This window comes from Lytechinus variegatus, chromosome 18 (genome assembly GCF_018143015.1).
Source record: "Lytechinus variegatus isolate NC3 chromosome 18, Lvar_3.0, whole genome shotgun sequence".
Classification (NCBI taxonomy): Eukaryota; Metazoa; Echinodermata; class Echinoidea; order Temnopleuroida; family Toxopneustidae; genus Lytechinus; species Lytechinus variegatus.
In genome coordinates this window covers 7,108,347-7,128,117 of record NC_054757.1, presented here as the reverse complement: position 1 = coordinate 7,128,117, position 19,771 = coordinate 7,108,347, and the positions used below count along the sequence as shown (strand labels likewise).

At 35.8% G+C, this 19,771-nt stretch overlaps 1 protein-coding gene across 3 annotated transcripts in view; it reads left to right on the top strand.

Moving 5' to 3' along the window:
- The window catches only part of LOC121431760 (protocadherin-15-like), a 40,946-nt gene that overhangs the window by 3,759 nt on the left and 17,416 nt on the right, over positions 1-19,771 (top strand). For all 3 annotated transcript variants that reach the window (XM_041629459.1, XM_041629457.1, XM_041629458.1), the window contains exons 4-21: positions 356-553; positions 1,633-1,773; positions 2,444-2,483; positions 3,090-3,247; positions 4,409-4,611; positions 5,963-6,092; positions 6,718-6,803; positions 7,484-7,694; positions 7,826-8,137; positions 10,567-10,785; positions 11,248-11,367; positions 12,260-12,385; positions 13,399-13,505; positions 15,515-15,627; positions 16,831-17,004; positions 17,905-18,062; positions 18,698-18,910; positions 19,339-19,577. In XM_041629459.1, coding sequence (XP_041485393.1) covers positions 356-553; positions 1,633-1,773; positions 2,444-2,483; positions 3,090-3,247; positions 4,409-4,611; positions 5,963-6,092; positions 6,718-6,803; positions 7,484-7,694; positions 7,826-8,137; positions 10,567-10,785; positions 11,248-11,367; positions 12,260-12,385; positions 13,399-13,505; positions 15,515-15,627; positions 16,831-17,004; positions 17,905-18,062; positions 18,698-18,910; positions 19,339-19,577 — 2,948 coding nt within the window. The remainder of the gene's footprint in view (positions 1-355; positions 554-1,632; positions 1,774-2,443; positions 2,484-3,089; positions 3,248-4,408; positions 4,612-5,962; positions 6,093-6,717; positions 6,804-7,483; positions 7,695-7,825; positions 8,138-10,566; positions 10,786-11,247; positions 11,368-12,259; positions 12,386-13,398; positions 13,506-15,514; positions 15,628-16,830; positions 17,005-17,904; positions 18,063-18,697; positions 18,911-19,338; positions 19,578-19,771) is intronic.

Genomic DNA, 19,771 nt, shown 5'->3' with positions numbered 1-19,771 from the left:
GGACCAACTTGGCTGAAATATATAGTATTAAACAATGCTTATGCCACATGTTCAGGGAGGAATTAATCGTTGCATCACTTGACAATGAGGAGAAAATTAGAATATTTCATGTAATAAAATACAAAAGAAATAGTGATTGGATGACGTCATAGTCTCCTCATTTGCATACCAGCCAGGATGTCCATATAACTGTTTTGTGAAATAAAACGAAAGTCAAAACTTTCCTATTTTACATCCGATTTTGATGAAATTTTCAGTGTTGTGCTTCTTGGTTTTTTCTCTTTTTATTCAAATCAACTTTTTGTTGGGGTGGACTTGTCCTTTAAAACTTAGTTTTTGTGTTAACACTCTATAGGCTACCAAAGGTGTGAGCAGCACTACAGCCACATTGAGGATCGAGATTATACCCATCAATGAGGCCCCGCCTTACTTTCAGAGTCAGACTCTGATTGGTTATATTTCTGAGAATGTAGTACCCGGAACTCAGGTAACCAGCGACAGGGACGGAACTGTGCCTCTGCTCATCCAAGCTTTTGATCCAGACCTGGACCAGGTATTATAGTTGTTTAGTTATGTAATATTACAAGTGTATCCCGACACAAGCCCCTGCTTTCTGGGTTTACGCCTTCTTCCTCACACACAAGTTATATACTGTATTCATATTCACAATGTTTTGTACTATATTTTTAATTTGTATACCTATATGAGGTATGTCAATTGAAAGAAAAATAATTGTTTATTTGAATCGAATTCAAATATTCAAGACAGAATATTGACCCTTTGAATTTAATTCGGAAAGTTGATTAAAAAATAGCATTTCTCCTTTAAATTGGTGTCAACAGTAGTATCTTCTTTTTGAATTTATATTCATATTGTAATGACTGAATAAGCCAGTTTGTAGTTCCTTTCTGCGCATGATCAAAAAGTTCTGCACATGATCAGAAGAAGGTCATTGGTACTAAAGTGACATGGTGGTTCAAAATTTAATGAGATAAGAACCAACTTTGATGTCTTGATTATTCATATAATCTTTTGAATTGTGTTTTCATTCACATCCACAAAACAACAATGCGTCCACGAACGACTGCTATTTCACAGTTTGCCAAGTACATTGCGCAACATGCTATAATATGCATTCAAAGTAGAAATGCAACAAATACCTTCGTAAAGTGTTCATTGAATTGCTATATTCTATTCACCTGGTCTGTTCAATTTCTTCATCCTGCTATGTAAGGCATGCTTACGTAATATCTTGCTTTAAAATCTGCCTATCATAATGGAAGAAATGAAAGGTCATTTGACCAAAATTGTCCATGAAGTAACTACGAATTGGTCTATTTATTTCAGAATGAAGGTGTAAAACTACAAATAGGTTAGTAGAAACACAAATTTGCTCTTTATAGAGCGTTTTGCATGAAATGAGCTGCCATATTGAGATGGAATCAGAGAATCGATTAGTTGATGGGTTACGTGTTTAGAAGATAAAGAAGACAGGACTTTAAAAAGAACATGGGATCTGTAATGAGTGTCATAAGAAGAAGAAGATAAACACCAAAATGTTTTGATAAGAATTGGTGAAGAGAGAATGCTGAATGAATAACTGTAAATCCTTTTGATGTTTTTTTTAAACAGGATGAAGATTCCACTCTCAACTACCTGCTGAGGGACAACTCCATTTTTACCACAAACCTTGCCCCAGGAAATGGAGTGTATCTTGCATACAGTGGTGTACCTGATCTGGATGCGGAAACACAAGACAGCCACAATGTCTCGGTAAGTATGTAGGGTGTAAACTTCGGTTGAAAATTCAGTTTAGTGCTCTAGCACCGATAAATGTTACATTCATTATCAATTCTTGATTACATACTTGCTGCAGACTTTGATTGATAATTGTAATATACACTGTACAGTCTGTGCAGGACAAGAATTTGATATTCATGATTATTGCATCATTTATCTTTTGTTTATTTTTGATTGATCAAGAATTTGCCTCCAATTTTCAACAATACAAAAAAATTTACAGCGTAAGGAGAAATATGAGAAATCATAGTGAATGAAGTGGTACACTCCTGAACGCATGCTTGTTTAGGAAGGTTCCATTCAAACAATGGAAAAGTGACATATAAATACAAAATTGAAAGTATCTCTAAAAAATATATGTACAAATCAATAATATTAATTTTTATCAATTTTATCCTTTATTCATTGTCATATTATTCTTGTTATTATTGACATTGTTTTTATCATTAATACCATTAATACCATCTGTATTTTTATCATATACATCATTATAATTGCTGTTTACAGTTATTATCATTTATATTGATTATCATTACTTTAAGTGCTATCATAACTTGCTTTCATTACCTTTATTACCCAACATGACTGTGTCATAAATGTATTTATTTACAATATTTTCAAATACTTGTTTGCTTTTGTTCAGATCGTAGCAAGGCCAAGCAACGAATCTGGGCAATTTGATCGTAAGTTTGTTCATTCCAAACGCTTCACCTGCAAGATGGATGCTCCTTCATCATCCAAATTCTTTGATTTTACTTTCCAAATACTACACATTTACTTTCAAATATTCTATTCTTACTTTCCAAATACTACACATTTACCTTTAAATATTCTATTCTTACCTTCCAAATACTACACATTTTCTTTCTAAATACTATGCAATTACCTTTCAAAGTTATACTTGTTACTTTTGAAATAACACACGGATTTCCCGTCCTATTTCAACATACCACCTTAACCTTCCTAATGCTCCAAGTGCTACATGCAATAAATATGTTATCATTCATCTCTATAACTTGTGCTTTGATTATGTAATGATTATTACAGAAAAAATGTGCTATTAAAGAGTAATAATATTTGAAATTTGTATCCTCTGGGAAAAAAGCACTAAATACATTCTGCTATTTCTTTACTGTTATTAGTATTATTATTACTAGTATCATCATTAGAATTATTTCTTTAAAAAAATATGTGATACCATTTCATTATGTGTTACTTATATATTCCAAATCGCTATAGATGTATCATTTTTAAAATAACAAACATTTCTTTGTTGATTTATTTCACAGCTTCTCAGCAGTTACCAACCCTGTTTGTCACAGTACTGGTCAAGGATCTGAACGAAGACCCACCACAATTTCACCGAAATCAGTTCTATAATTCCCAGACTGACAGATATACCGTCAATCTCAAGGACAATGCTGTGGTCAATACTGAAGTCATCTCAGTAAGTCATTCTCTACATTCATTGGGTTGGGTTTCATAAAATTGTAAGTTAATAATAATAATTATAATTGAATTTAAATATAGCACTTGTATCCTGAGGATACAAAGTGCTGTTGATTGCAAAGGACAAGTTAAGGTTTATAGTTATATAAGTGTGTTTTGAGATGTTTTTTGAAGAGGTCAAGAGAAGAGAGGTTTCGAAGAGATGGAGTGAGTTTGTTCCAAAGACGGGGGGCAAGAGATTGAAAGGAGTTGAAACCGGCCTGTTTTCTGAATTTTGAAATGACATCGGAAGGAGCAGCTGCAGAACGAAGAGAGTATGTAGATCTTTGTTGCTGAAATAATGAAGAAATGTAAGAAGGTAGTGTGGTTGACAGAGATTTATAGGTTTGAACAAGTATTCGATAATGTATGCTATCAGAAACAGGTAGCCAATGTAGTTCATTTAGAAGAGGGGTAGCATGACACCATTTTGGTTTTTGACTGTTATGTACAACTATGCATGACTTGCGATGTTTCTTTGGTGCTAAATCAGATTCTAATTAATTTCAAGTCCGGTCAGCGACCGTTGAAGTTCATTTCAATCTTTGTTCTTATATTTACCAAGTTCTTATATTTAGCAAGCATTGGACTGGAAAATACAATATTTTAGAAAAAGATTGATTACATTTATATGAGATACACTCCCATTGTGTTAAAATGGGATAAATCATGGTAAAGGTACAAAGTTTACCATTTTTTTTTATTGAAAATCATTTTATTTATCACATGGAGTGGCCAATTTAAAGTGAAAACTGCTAGGCAGTGGTAATATCAATGAATATGATGAATAATCATTCAGTTCTTTCTTTCTTTGCAGTATTATGTTGTGAGAAAGATTAGAACATATTTAGGAGATATGTAGCCATTGATTTATTTTGATTGAGTTCAAATTCTGTTTCAAAGCATGATTAGTATACATTTTACTTCAAACATGCAAGAATTGCTGATGCACATGACATGAATACTTCATAAAACCTCATTTCACTTCACAGCATGTTAACAAATTTAAGCAAACACAAAATTATATTTGCAAATGTTATATAAATAGTGTAGTTGAGTAAAATATTTTGTCAGCATGTCAAATATTATTTTACCAAATGTAATTATTTCTCATCATTAGATTCCAGTCATTGATCCTGATGCAACATCCCTGCCACCAATTGTCGATCATGAATTTGTATCCTCGCAAGCAAGCTCATTGTTCTCGGTGGTAACGGAGGGGAATAATGTCGTCATCCGTCTGGTCTCTGCTGGGTCTTTGATTGCAGACAGAGAGTATATCATCCGGCTTCATGCCACGGACAGGCAGGATGCGAATAAACGGTGAGGAAGGGGGAAGGGGCGGAATGAGAAATGATGATGTATAGGAGTACGGATAATTGAATGATCATGGTGTAAAAGATGTCATCTGGGCCCTGTTTTACAAAGGTTTACAATTGATCCAATCAATCGTAACTCTATGGAAATCCAACAGTGTCATAATTTTTTCTACGAAAAATTTGCACAATGTCCTTTGTATGCAAAGCGGAACGTAGTGAATTTTCAAGAAAAAAATGGATGCATGAATATACATCACAGCTAGAAAATATTTTGAACAATTAAACATGCATAATAGATGTTGACGTTGCTGGCCGTCCATAGTTGCAATTGATCGGATCAATTGTAACTCTTTGTAAGACGGGGCCCTGATATTGATGTGGATGGTGATGATTGGGTAGATGGTCTTGTATGCATCAGTGGATGATAATGATTTAGTGTGGGTAGTAACGATGAAGATGAAGGTGATGGTGATGATGAGGAGAAGTTGGAGAAGGTAAAGGAGGAGAAGAAGCAGAGGAAGGAGGGGGAGAAGAAAAAAGGAGAAGGGGGAGGACGAAGTGGTGGAGGAGGAAAGAGAATAGGTGGAGTTTTAAGTTGACCATCTTGATAATGGGGATGATGTTTTGCATGGCACTTTACAATGGCTTCCTCTAAATATTATTGAAAATTGATGATATGCATTACGTCAAACCCCCGTTTGGAGAAAGACAGCAGTTCAGATTGCAAACTGTGGTTCTATACCCCTTTTTCTGTTTGGAATTTGAAAAACTCATTTCCAAGCGCCGATCGACCCTGATTGACCAGGTAATCCAGCTGTCTCAATTTCACCTCCACAGGCCAGTATATGAGCGTTGAGCCAAGGATGAAATAATAAACAACAGCTTTGCTATTGCGTAAGACTTCTCTGCCTGTAGTAGGACCTTCAGAATGAAATTATTGTATTCGATATTTAATCACGTTTTTAAAGGCATATTGTATTCAGAAATCCAATGTTAGTCCACTTTCAATTTCGAACGAAGAAAATCGACCTCGAAATAAGGAAAGTAAGGGGATAAAATGACGGCATAGTTTGCAGGGATGCTACCGCGCTCACACATTGCCCAGAGAGCTCTATGCACTGCCATACATGTATATCTATCGTGTGTGGCCCCCAACTATCACTGTATATACCGGGCTGTTGTGTTATCTTCGGATCGAGGTCAAGACACAGGTGTGCTTGGGGCAGTAAGGGTTTGTTGTACTTGGAGCAGAGAATTGATGCAGAGGGAATAGGAGTATAGTGTTCTCAAATGGAGGTTTTTGTCATGGAGTGATATCGGTAATTTTTCACCCTTTTATTTATTTTCTCCAACAGATCTACTGCATCCGTTTATATCAACATCATCTTAGGAGTAAATAACAGACCACCAGAGTTTAGTCAAACAACATACCCAACCAGTGCTAACGAAAATCTACCTTATAACGCTCTCGTCGCTACAATTCAAGTGAGATATTTAATGTGTTTCTTTGCGTAATCGGGCAAAGTTGATTTCCGGAAATACTGTTCTTATCAGTTCGGGGAGTCTTGGAATGAATTTGATATTTTTTGCAGTGTATTTCTTGATTTCAATAGTTTTCAATCGAGGTGTGTTAGGTGGTGCTTGTGACTCTTGTTTAAGTGTTTTACTTGAAAGGTTATTCCAAACTGGAAGGCATGAAGTATGCTTTACAAAAGGTAATTAATTGACTGACATAGCAACATACCTAGCCCATTGCATAACCCATCGATATTACTTTTTTATACTTTTTTTGGAAGCCCCCAGTTTTGGTTGCCGTAAGATATAGTGCTCTGAAGTTAGAATTGTTAATCAAGTACTTGATGTTTTCAGTGATGATTCCTCATCTATTAATTAAGAGTTTTCTTTTCTTCTACTTCTTCTTCTCTTCCACCTCTTCCGCCTTCCTATCTTCCTCTTCAATTTCTTCTTGTTTTCTCCAAATTTATTCCATTATGCCAATTTGTTCTTCCTTTTTTCTCCCTCTCGATCTTTTTTTTGTGTTCTTGTTTTTTTTTTGTTCTTATTTGTTCTTCTTGTTATTATAATAATTATTTTTTTCTTTTTACCTCAGGCTTCTGATCCTGATGGAGAGTTGATAACATACAGCATCACATCAGGGAACATCAACAATGCATTCATGACGACTGGTGGTGCTAGGTATGTTTATCATACATTTAAATGTTGATAGCATTTTTAATTAACATAGTTTACATTGTGATGATGATGGTTATAAGGAAGACGATGGTAGCAGTGATGATGATGATGATGATGGTGATGATGATGATGATAATGATGGTGATGATGATGATGGTGATGATGATAGTGATGATTATAAGGATGTTTATGATGATGGTGATGATCATGATGATAAGGATGATGATGATGATGGTGGTGGTAACGGCAGTGATGATGATGGTGGTGGTGATGATGATTATGATGATAATGATGGTAATAGCTATGTTTATCAAGCATTTAAAATGATAACATTTTTGTAAACAAGATTGTGGTAATGATGATGATGGTGGTGGTGCCTCTGTAAAAAAGTACCATACAGTACCATGGTATTACTATGGTATTACCATAGTATCCATGGTAAATTCATTAGTACTATAGTACTACCACAGAAGTACCATACAGAATCGGAAAGTACTATTTGAAAATACAGAAGTACCATAGTAATACCATGGTACTGTATGGAGCAGTACTTTTTTACAGTGGTGGATCGATTATGATGGTGATGACGATACTACAATGATGACAATTACAGTGATGATAAAGATAATGATAATGATGACAGTGATGACGAGCTAGTTAAAGAATTAATTCTTTATTTACAGCAATGGAGAAATTCGGGTCCAGGGCTCCTTAGATCGAGAAGTCCTTGATACCTATTCACTCATCTTTGAAGCTTCTGATGGGAATTTAACAGCTTCTGTCAATGTCCTCATCACTATAAATGATGTCAACGACGAGCCACCTGTCTTCACTGGCCAGGATACGTTCTTGATTGTTGAAGGCGTCAGCAATGAATTAGTTGGACAAATAATGGTGAGTAATGCTCCTTTCACACTAGGCAGATTACCTGCGTTCACCTGGGTGCATCCGTGTGATATTACAGTATGAAATAAAGAGTATTTAATCTGTATTCATAAGCAATGACTGTTTCTTTGACTATATAGGCCACTGACGCAGATCAACCTGGCACAGCCAACTCTGCCATCCGATTCTTCTTCGTTCCCGACGTGCCTCAGTTCCGCATCGAGCCCGCAACCGGCCGCATCTTCACGATAATGGCTCTAGACCGGGAGCAACAGGATGTTTACATGGTGACTGTTGTGGCCACTGATACGACTTCTGATCCCCTCGAAGCCAGCATTCCGATCACGATCATCGTGCAGGATACCAACGATAACCGGCCAATTTTTGAGACTGATGAATACATCATTGAGGTGCCAGAGGAGTCTCTTCTGCAAGGATTTTATGCAATTCAGGTAGATTATTCTTCTACATTTATATAGGGTCTTTTAACAGTGCATTAAAAAATGAATTTTTTCGTCTGCATGGTCGTTTGTGCACTATCAGAATGTATATTGCATGATGTACTAAAATCAGACAAGTTCCCTGTAGGCTTTCATGCAAAGTCACGTTGTAATATTGCTTAGTATTTTAAGGAAGGGGAAATTAAACCATCAGGAAAATCAGCTAAACAATAGACATAATGGCTCGTATTCTGAAGTCAGGTTTAACTTAAACCCAGGTTTAAAGTTGTGGTTTAAGTATGGATAGCCAATTGTTACATAATCACTAACAGTAGAGATATCATACTTCAGCTCATTTGGCTCTCAAATCATTCATAATTGTCTTGGAAGTATAAATAGATGATTGTCTACACCGGCAATGAATCAGGAAAGAGCACCGTAAACATAAGAAACATACAACTTGATAAAAATTTTGATACTTTTGGCTTCCCATACTTAAACCACAACTTTAAAACCTGAGTTTAAGTTAGACCCGAGTTCAGAATACAGGCCAGTGAGTATTAGAATAAGTGATAGTTTGTCCAATCGGTAATTAGACCAGTGAAATTGTACACTAAATGTATTTAGCCTTGATGTTACATGATCTGAGAATTACACCCTATCTGCTTATTGACCAACTGGATACAAATTAGACCCCATATCTGGAAACACCTACAATCATCACCCAATGCTTGTCAGAATGCACCCATTCTTTGAAAATTCTTAAAGGACAAGTCCACCCCAACAAAAAGTTTATTTAAATAAAAAGAGAAAATTTAACAACCATAACACTGAAAATTTCATCAAAATCGGATGTAAATTAATAAAGTTATGGCATTTTAAAGTTTCTCTTATTTTTCACAAAACAGTGGTATGCACAACTCAGTGACATGCAAATGAGTCAGTCAATGATGTCCATCACACACTATTTGTTTTTTATTGTTTTAATTATACAATATTTCACTTTTTACAGATTTGACCATAGGGACTAAATTGATTGAACCATACAGTATTAAACAATGCTTATTCCACATGTATAGGGTGGAAGTAATCACTGTTTCACTTGACAATGTGGAGAAAATTAGAATATTTCATATAATAGAATGCAAAAGAAAAAGTGAGTGGTAGGTACCAACCAGGATGTGCATATAACTGTTTTGTGAAATTAAGCGAAACTTGAAAATGTCATAACTTTCTTATTTTACATCCGATTTTGATGAAATTTTCAGTGTTATGATTTTTGGATATTTATTTTTTTTCTTCAAATATTTTTTTTTGTTGGAATGGACTTGTCCTTTAAAGGTAAATGCTAGTTTTGGTAAAGATATCAAAATGAGTTCGTACAGAATCCAATGAAATGACCACCAAAGTGTCTGATTGTATAAATAAAACGCATGTGCCAAAGGATTCTGGAAGAAATTGGGTAATTGATGAGAAATCAGCAAATAAGCACAGGATTCAGGTAGAGCGTCGGGCCCGACAATCTAAGCAATAATTATACATTGTCCCACGTGCGCTTATCTGTGTTGGGGACTTTAGTGGGAACATTTTTCAGCGTAGATTTCAAGATTTCACAATGTTCAGTTAATGTAACTGTACCAGATCTAGATCCTCGATGATATACTGACAATTAAGCCTTGTTTACAGACTTTCTCATGAAATCATTGTTTACTGCAACTCCTGGAATTTCTCTTTAATACTGCTCAAACTGCTTTTCAAGTAACAAATCAAAGAAGGGAGTTTGATTAATGGAGACAACCACAACCCAACCAACAGGTGTACAAATACAAAATAATGATATCCATTTAATTCACCTTACCCCTTATTTATTTACTCCTTACTTATGGGGGATCAATATGGACATAATAGTTTTTACTTTCACCCCATCTTTTATCAATTCACACCTTATCACATACCCATAGTCTTATTTCATTTTTTTTTTCATTTCATTTATTTCAAATTCTCATTAAAAAACATACAACATACAAATCAAAGAATACACTACATGTATATACAGATAAGGATACAAAAATAGAATAACAACAGAATAAATGGGAATCTGAGGGAGCCAGCATAGGCCAAAGGCCTTTCTAAGGCTGGGCTCCCAAGACCATAATAAAATCATAATAATCGTAGATGGGAGAGAGAGAGAGAGAGAGAGATAATGTAAAGTGTGTGGGAGTAAATGAGGCAATTATAACCTATAACTTTCAGATTTATATATAGGCATCAATAAGAAATTTTTTATAGCTGTTTATGTAACTGCATTCTTCAAATTTGCTTGATATCCAAAGTGTACCAATTACTCTGTTAATGAATTTATGCTGATGAGGTTATATTACCTCAAAACAGCTTCCATTTACAGTATTACAATGTTCTCTTTATTTTTGCCTTATAAACAGGCATTGGATAGGGACAGTGACGCCCCTCTTCTCTATGAAATCACCCTTGGGGACACCAACATCTTCAGCATAGATCCCGTGACTGGAAACCTCTCCCTCATTATCCCGCTGGACTTTGAGAATGGGGCTAGGTCATTCTTTCTGCAGGTGACCGTCACAGACGTCGATGTCAATGGTGAAAATTTGACCGATGTCACCAATGTTACAATTTTAGTTACGGTGAGTTTATGGATATGCAGATGCCTCAAATATTTCCAAGTGATATGTTTTTTGGTTGTTTTTGTATTTCATTCTTTTGATTGTAGCAGTGGGATGTAAAATCTGTATGATGAAGTCACATCACACAGATTATGAATCTCTCTCTCCGGAAAGAGTTTGTGTTTTTAATTTATATCATGGCAGAATATATTTATCATGTTGCAAAATAACTGAATTTACATCAACAAGTTGTGTTTAATATTTATGCGAAGGTTTGTGAAGAAGGGGCTAGGTCATTATATATTTGCCTCCAAGCGAATATCATCAGAGGAATATTGAACTTAAGATATGGAATTCTTCTTTCTAGAATGAAATTCAACTATAACATGATTTTAGCAAGTACAATCCAAGTTAATCTCAAACTTTATGAAATTTAGAATGATGTTTATCAAGAAGTCTTTCACCTTTGATGTTGATGTGTAGGATGTGAATGACAACGTTCCAGAGTTTGAACAGCCTCGTTATGATGTCATCGCTCTACGAGAGTACCAAATAGGAGATATAGTCCTTGCAAACATTACTGTCATAGACGAAGATCTTGAAGTAAGTCATTCAAGAGAGTTTTGCAATTGTTCTGTAATTGAATGTATAGTAAGGGGCTGTGGCATAATTTTGGTTTACATCACTCTTTCTGATAACAATTATGGATAAAAGGCTAAATAGGCACTACAATAAAATGACTGCAATTCACTTTTATAACAAACAGAAACTTGGTATTGACAACATGTGCATCAGTCTAATTTTGTTGCAAAACTTGTGGAGATGAAATTGATGGTGATGCTGCTGATGTGGAAGGTGATGATTATATTGATAATAGTAATAATGGTGTAGATTTGTAGACCATTCAAAGACACTCTTGAAACTTGCTCAGCGACAATTTTCTTTTATATAAACAAATACATGTAGGAATATGAACAAACTACAAATTTACCTAGAATCCTAAAAAAATTACACTATGGTGATATGGTGATGCTGTTTATAATGATGTTATTGATGATGATGATGGTGATGATGATAATGATGGTGATGATAATGATGATAATGATGATTACTGTGATAGTGATGTTGATGGTGATGATGATAATGGATAATGATGATGATGATGATGGTGATGATGATGATGATAATGGATAATGATGATGAGATGAGATGATGATGATGATGATGGTGGTGATGATGGTGTTGATGATGATGACGACGACGATGATGATGATGACAGTGATAATGATGATGATGTTAGTGCTGCTGATGTTGGTGATGTTTGATAGTAATGATGATGGTGATGATGATATTGATAGTGGTACAGTGATGATGATTGAATTGATAATTATTGAGGTGATAATAAGAATAGTAAAAAATAATATTATATTGATAATTATCATCATCATACATAGAATGGTTACCATGGATTTCATTGTTTTTCACCACTCTGCAGAATACACCTAATTCACAGTTAACCTTCCGACTTGAACCACCATCACAGTTATTTGAATTCATAGACCCAACCCAAGGAAATCTTTACGTCACAGGTGATATTAGCAATACATCAATGTGGCATAATGTAAGTAGTGTGAACATTTTTTTGTTTATTCTGCTGTAATAATTTTGTTTATTCTGCTTGTGGAGCGTTGTGGCCCAATGGATTAGTCTCCGTACTTTGAAACAGAGGGTCTTGGGTTAGAATCCCAGCCATGACGTAATTTCCTTCAGCAAAAAACTGATCCACAATGTGCTGCACTCAACCCAGGTGAGGTAAATGGGTACCGGTAGAAAGTATTCCTTAAGAAGCTGTGTGCGCTCTGAATGCCTAGCTTAGCCGGGTAATATAGGAGCGCCTTGAGCACCTAGCAAGGTAGATATGTGCGCAATATAAATACCCTGTATTATTCTTATTACTATTATTAATACTTCATGTATCACTGTAATCCTGCTTGATAATAAAAATAAATGATATGTCCATTTATATAGCACAGTAATTATGTGCATATACTCGGATACATATTATTACACCGGCTGCAGCTGAGCCACCATATTAATACGCGCTATAAGCGTTCAAGGAATAAATCCTACCATATACCCATTCACCTCACCTGGGTCAAGTGCTTATTAAGTATATCAAATGGCAGTATATTGACAATTTTCTTAATGCCACAAATTTAGATTTATTGCAATTAGTTTGATTTCAATGTATCCCAATTCTTTGTGAGATGGGCCAAGTTTATTCAGTGTCCAGTTCTTAGCTTGTTTCCTTATTACTTTTGTTTTCTTTTTGGATTTTGTTTTCAGTTTAACTATTGTGACATGTTCTTTTATTATTCTCAATTCCAGGCTTGTATTCTACAAAAGAACCAACTTATCTGTACATTTGGGCTTAACATTATGTTTATTATCATTTTAATCATATTGTTATTGCTATCATCATTGATATAATAATTGATAATCATTGATATTTTTATTATTGTCATTGTTGCAATTGTTGTTGTTGCTATTAAGAATAGTAGTAGATGAACATAACATTGTAACACAATGGTGACTATAATTATTATTATGTTTTTTCAATATATTCTATTTCAGTTGACGATAGTAGTTAGTGATAATGGTGATCCAGCCAACATAGCAACAGTTCCTCTCTCAATCCTTCTCAGAGTGGAAAAACCTATATTTTCACAAAATGTCATTATGTAAGTATATCATTTTTTTCTCATTTTGCAATGCATACCATTTACAGAGCTGCCAAGTAGTACGATTTTTCCGTATTTCATACGGAAATCAATTTAAAATACGGCACTACGCTTTTTCATGATAAAATACGGAAAAAACAAATTAGATAAGAAAAGGTATTGTTCTCCCCACTATAGCATCTGGGTCTCACAGGCCTAATTCATTCCCCATAGACTCATGTGTTAAATTGGCACTTTAAAAAATTCATAAAAAATAAGGATGAAATTCGGGGGTCGAATGTTTACTACCAGTGGATAGGATTTATATCTGGCAATCCATATCTGACCAGAAAAGGGTCCCTCGACCGGCTCATTTCAAAAATAAATTGGCGTGTTTGAAGACACCGTCGGGGGGAGCAGATTCATCAACTCAAACAGCAAAATGGCCCTAATCCTTCCGCCAGTCAAAATATAGTCCAAAATTGGTGATATTTCTTCCCAATTAGGGAAAAGGAAGTTCAGTAATTACCAAAAATAGAATCAGTGTTAGATGTACAATCATATGCATACACTTTGTCAATCAGCCATATCAAAATAAAAAAAATAGCAATGGGTTGGCTCGAATGAATATCTATGGCCTACCACTAGTAATTAGGCCCGTGAGACCTGTCTGGGAGCTTTCGGGCGGAGATGAAAAAATGGCAGCCGTGTGTTGCTGCCCTCTACGTTCAATGAGTTGTGCTTTCATCAAGGCTTTCCGATTAGAATTTTCGATATCCTGGCGAATCAATGCGGGTGACAAATTCTGAGCGCACGCACGAAGTGTGTAAGCGCAAAGCAGCAGCTCAAATCGCGATATTTTGCGACTGGTAAATACGTCTGTAAGGATGATGACGTCATCCAAGATGACAACTTACGTTGACCGACGGAAGGATCGAAGATGACGATGTTTCGATCATCATTTGAAAGGAATTAGCGGTAACTGCGGTCTAAGGTACGATATTTCTGAATTTCATACATTTTTCCGTAAATATGGATGCAATTTCTTTTTCATTAAGTGACATTTTATGATTTTATGTGCAAAAACGATCGGAAAAAAATCAGGTTTCCGTCGAATGTTAGATCTAACGTTACTGCTAATACGTTGTCTGTACGTACGGGCCTCCTAATTCTTCAGTCTATGTATTGGTGAATGAGCCAACGCAGTTCAGCGGAACAACCAAAATCTAGACTGAAGCTTTTGGTCTCGTGTGCGACGGTGTGGGGCGCAAAATAATGTAAGAAGTGATCGAACTTTGCCATTATGCATGCATATTTATCTCACGGTAAAAATACTGATTTTTTTGTCAAAATACTGATTTTGGGAGATAAGAATACTGAAAATGCAAAATACAACTTGGCAGCTCTGCATTTAATCTAAGAAAATAAATGATAAAAATAAAAATCATCTTTTATACAGTGCTTTTCACATTGGAACAAAGTCTCTTTACTCTTTAGAGATATAATATTACCCCAGATATTGGTATCTGTCTTGCCCATGTATGCACAATCTCCGCTCCCTTGGGAGTATTCCAGCAATGAGCAGTTGGCTGGGTATATTTAGTTAACACCTGGGTGGAGAGCGGCAAAGTGTGCATTGATGCATTGCCCAAAAGATCAGTTCTAGTCAAGTTAGAGAATGAAGTTTTTCATACATGTATAATGTCTATCCAAAAATTAAATGTGAAGTAAATGAAAATAGATAAGATACATGCAAATGCAGATATAGGGCTCACAGGCCTAATTAATTTCTCATAGACTCGTGTGTTAAAGTGGCACTTAGAATCAGTGTTAGATTGTCTGTCATATTCATTAATTTTTGTCAATCAGCAATATAAAATTCAAAAATTGAGCAATGGGTTAAGTCGAATGAATATCTTTTGCCTTCCAGTTGTGATTAGGCCTGTGCAGCCTATAGTATAGAAAAATTCACAAGAAATATCTTGTAGGTTTGTAACCAGTTGTTTTGTCATATTATGTCCATTGTACAGTGTGGATGATGTGATGGAGGAAGAGGAACCTGGTGCACTAGTGGCTGTCATCGAAGCCCAGGCCAATGTTGGAGATGTCATTGTATACACCATAGTCAACTCAACTGACCCTAGTAAGTCATTATGACACTGTTTTGCAAGTGCCTTGGCCTTGCTTGATATCTGCTACTTCTATTAAGACTGAAAGACAAATTATAGTGGATTAATAAGTAACAGCACTCCAAACGACGATTAAATACAAGGTTTCAAATCATTTCAGGCGTGCATGGATCCAAAGGGGCCAACCTTGCAATGGCAACCCCCAACCCTTCTGTTTTGTTTTTTGCTTGTCCAAAACTTTTTTAGGGGGAAATGCTCCCCATAAATGGTTATAACCCTTTATTTTTTTGGGGGGGTGGTTGACAAATTATCTGGAAGAAAAAGACCCCCCATCCTGGATCCACCCAGCTGGATTGTCATGTTCTGGATCAATGGAGCTAAGAGAATTCAAGAATCCAGTAGCCAAATTTCAACTAATGCAATGCTTCAACAAACACATCTAAATAATCAAAATATTTTGACTACAGGTGTCAAGCAAAAAGATAAATGCTCTATTGGAGTCCGCACAAAATGTAACTCGAATAAGTCAACATCAGCATGAGATTTCAAAAGCAATTGATGTATAAAAAATTTGATGCATGTGTTTATATTTGGGTTTTCAGGTACCCTCATGCTGAAAGTAAGTGATAATTTGATATAGCGACACTTGGTATTTAAAAAACATGGCTATGAATTTATTAGCCAGTTCGTAGTTCCTTTCTGTGCATGATCAAAATATTCTACGCATGATCAGAGGAAGGTCATTTGTACTAAAGTGACATGGTGCTTTAAAATCTGATGAGATAAGCACCAACTTTGATGTCTTGATTATTTATATATTCTTTTGAATTGGGGTTTTCATTTACATTACACAAAAAACAACAATGCGCCCACGAACGACTGGTATTTCACAGTTTGCCAAATACATTGTGCAACATGCTATGCATTCAAAGTAGGAATGCAACAAATACCTTCATAAAGTGTTCATCGGTGTGCTATTCTAGTCACCTGGTCTATTCAATTTCTTCATCCTGCTATGTAAGGCAAGCTTACGTAATATCTTGCTTTGAAATCTGCCTATCATGATGAAAGAAATGAAAGGTCATTTGACCAAAATTGTCCATGAAGTAACTACGAACTGGTCTATTGTTCTGCTTCGGTTACCAGTTATTATTACCATTGATGTTCTCATACTTCGTCACATGTACTCTCCTTCATCCTGTTAAATTCCTCTCAAGGTGCCTTCACGATGAATGCAAGTAACAACGTGGCTACGATCTACACCGCCAAGACTCTGGACCGTGAGCAGGTGAACAACTACTCTATCAAGGTCCAGGCCGACATACAGGGGGCTGAGCCTGATGAAAACACCCTACCGGAGGAGACCAACAGGAGACGGAAGCGCCAAGCAGGTACACCGTTGAAAAAAACCTGATTTTACAGAAAAATGAAAGAAGATTTTGCGAAAAGCAGTAACAGAATCATTCTGTGAATTCATAAAACAGGAATGTTTTTGCAATTTAACAGAACAGGGGTCCGTTGCAGAAAGAGTTGTGTTTAAACGCAAGTCAAAAAATCAAACGCAGGTCAAAAAATCAATCGCAAGTCCCAAATGCGCGCTGTTGATTGGTTGAAAATCAAGTTGCGCATGCTTTTTAGATTTGCGATTGATTGCAACTCTTTCTGCAACGGGACCCTGGTCTGTTTAAAAAGGGGAAAAGAGTGTTTTATTAAAAGAAATTTGTAAGGTTTCATACACCAAATACCAATTTCCTGTAAGATTACGCAATCTGGTAAGATTACAGGTGTTCTCGAGACTCTGCTGCAGGCACTTCTTTTATTTTAGGGATAAATTTTCTAACAGTGTAGGAAGTTATTCCATGAATGCTCAAGCACCTGATTGGCGTAGGAGGGCTAAATTAAGCTAGGTAGTACATGTAGCACCTAAAAAGTGTAGTAAGCATGATAAACATGTTGCATGTTATTAGCAGTATTAGATTACTATTTGTACATACACCTGTAGCTGCTAAAGAATATATTTCCATGCATATTGATCCCCCATATAAATTTTTTCTTCCTTTGCCTTCAACTTTTCATGCATTTGCAATATCTTTTCATGTCAGAGTGGCTGTGAATGAGTCCTTATTTGCGTTGTGCAATTTTAGTAACAGTTTTCTGCATCATAACACATTTTGATTAGTACATAAGAAGATTTTATACATTGCCTTCTTTACTACTGTTAAGCCGGATTGTGGCATAAATTGATATAAAAGTGTTTTGATCTTTGGCTTTTCATTTCTTTGATATCACAGAGAACTCTGAAGTAGCGGAGCCTTCGGAACCCAACGTTGTCTATATCTACGTCAATGTTGCTGACATCAATGATAACGGACCTTACTTTCCAAAGACAAATTATTATGCTGGAGTCTCCACTGTAGCCAGGGTTGGGACACAAGTCATTCAAGTCGAGGTAAAAACAATATAAAATAGACAAACTGGGGCCCGTTTCATAAAGAGTTACAACTGTTGTAACAGGGCTCAGCAGCCAATCACAATCAAGGTTATACCATGGTAGTTGACATAATGGCAAAGTTACAACAGTTGTAACTCTTTATGAAACGGGCACCAGGGGGGTGTTTCATGAAACAGCGATATTCAATGACCAATCTGTTCTCAGCCAATCAGATGCTAGGATTTCAGTAGCTTGTAATGATGATAATACTAAGGGAAAATCACTCTCTATTTCATGAAAATGTTCCCCTTTTGTGAGACCTTGAATTTAACAAAATTTCACATTTCAACATAAAATGTATGCTTTTCCTGTACACGATAGTAATAAAGGAAATATTATTTTAGAGTAGTTTCTATGATGATCTTATGATACTTGTTACAACAATTAAAGTAGACAATATATTTCAAATCTATTTGGGATATTCCACATGTGAAAGGCAGAAAACCACCTTGTGTTTGGTGACTTAATTTACAATTCATCACATGATTATCTTTTCTCCAATCGGACAGCAAGATTCTAAATATGTGAAGTATAATCCCCATGACAACATAAGTGCATGGAAAAATAAATCAATTCAATTTGTCTCCTGATAGGCCTTTGATGATGACGAGGGAGAGTACGCTATATCGAATCATTCCATCGTTCCTACGGAAGAAGGAAAATGGTTGTTCAGGATAGACCAAAGGACAGGCATGATCGTTACCAACCAGAGTCTTGAGGGAGAAGCCGCTGGGAGCCAATTTGAATACGTTGTCACTGCCGATGATCCAAGCAATAGCTTCCAAACAAATACGACGATGCTCAAGGTATGACGTTCATGTAATTCATTTTCATTTTTTTCATACTTAGTCATGCCTCGATTTAGATTTATGCTCTAAGTAGAATCCTCCTGAAAATTTTAAAGGAAGATTGGTAGATTTTATTAGTACCGCGTTTTGCTTTGGAAGTCAAATACACCCCTACCTGACATTCGTAACCAGTTCTCATGGTGCAATATTTAGTCGAGACAGAGAACAAAGGTAATCAAGTTTCATTAAGTTTGCTCTCTTTTTTCCTGGTTATGCCTACGAACTATAAATTATAATACTGTAATGTAGATATCCCAATAATATTTTATGTTTTATACATTTATTTTAATCAAGACAAATTTATAGAATTATTGGTCACAGCCACACTGAAATACAAAATATAAAATCTAACCATAGCGAATTATATCTCCTATCCTATTGTTTAGATATCTTTGATCGACAACTCTCATCGTGCCATCTTGGCGGGTGATATCGATCCAGACGTCATGAGAGAGAACCAGAACGCTCTTAGTGAAATCCTATCAGACGTCCTCAACGCAGACGTGACCATCGAGTATGTGAGCCCAAGAGAGGTCGAGAACAGTCTGGACACAACGGGATCAGACGTTCTCTTCTATGCCTTGGACGCTGAAGGGAACCCCATACCGGGGAAAAACATGGTTGAGTAAGTATACGTGACCTTTGGTGGAGGAGGAGTGAAGCGAATGCATATGTATGAAATTCACTTTCTTGGTGTCCTGCTTACATGTTTTTTTTAATGATGCACCATTTATGTATGATTATTTTCCATACATATGTCTTTCATTCATGTATTTTTTTAATATTGTCATTTAATGCATGCATTAATTTGTAAATCCC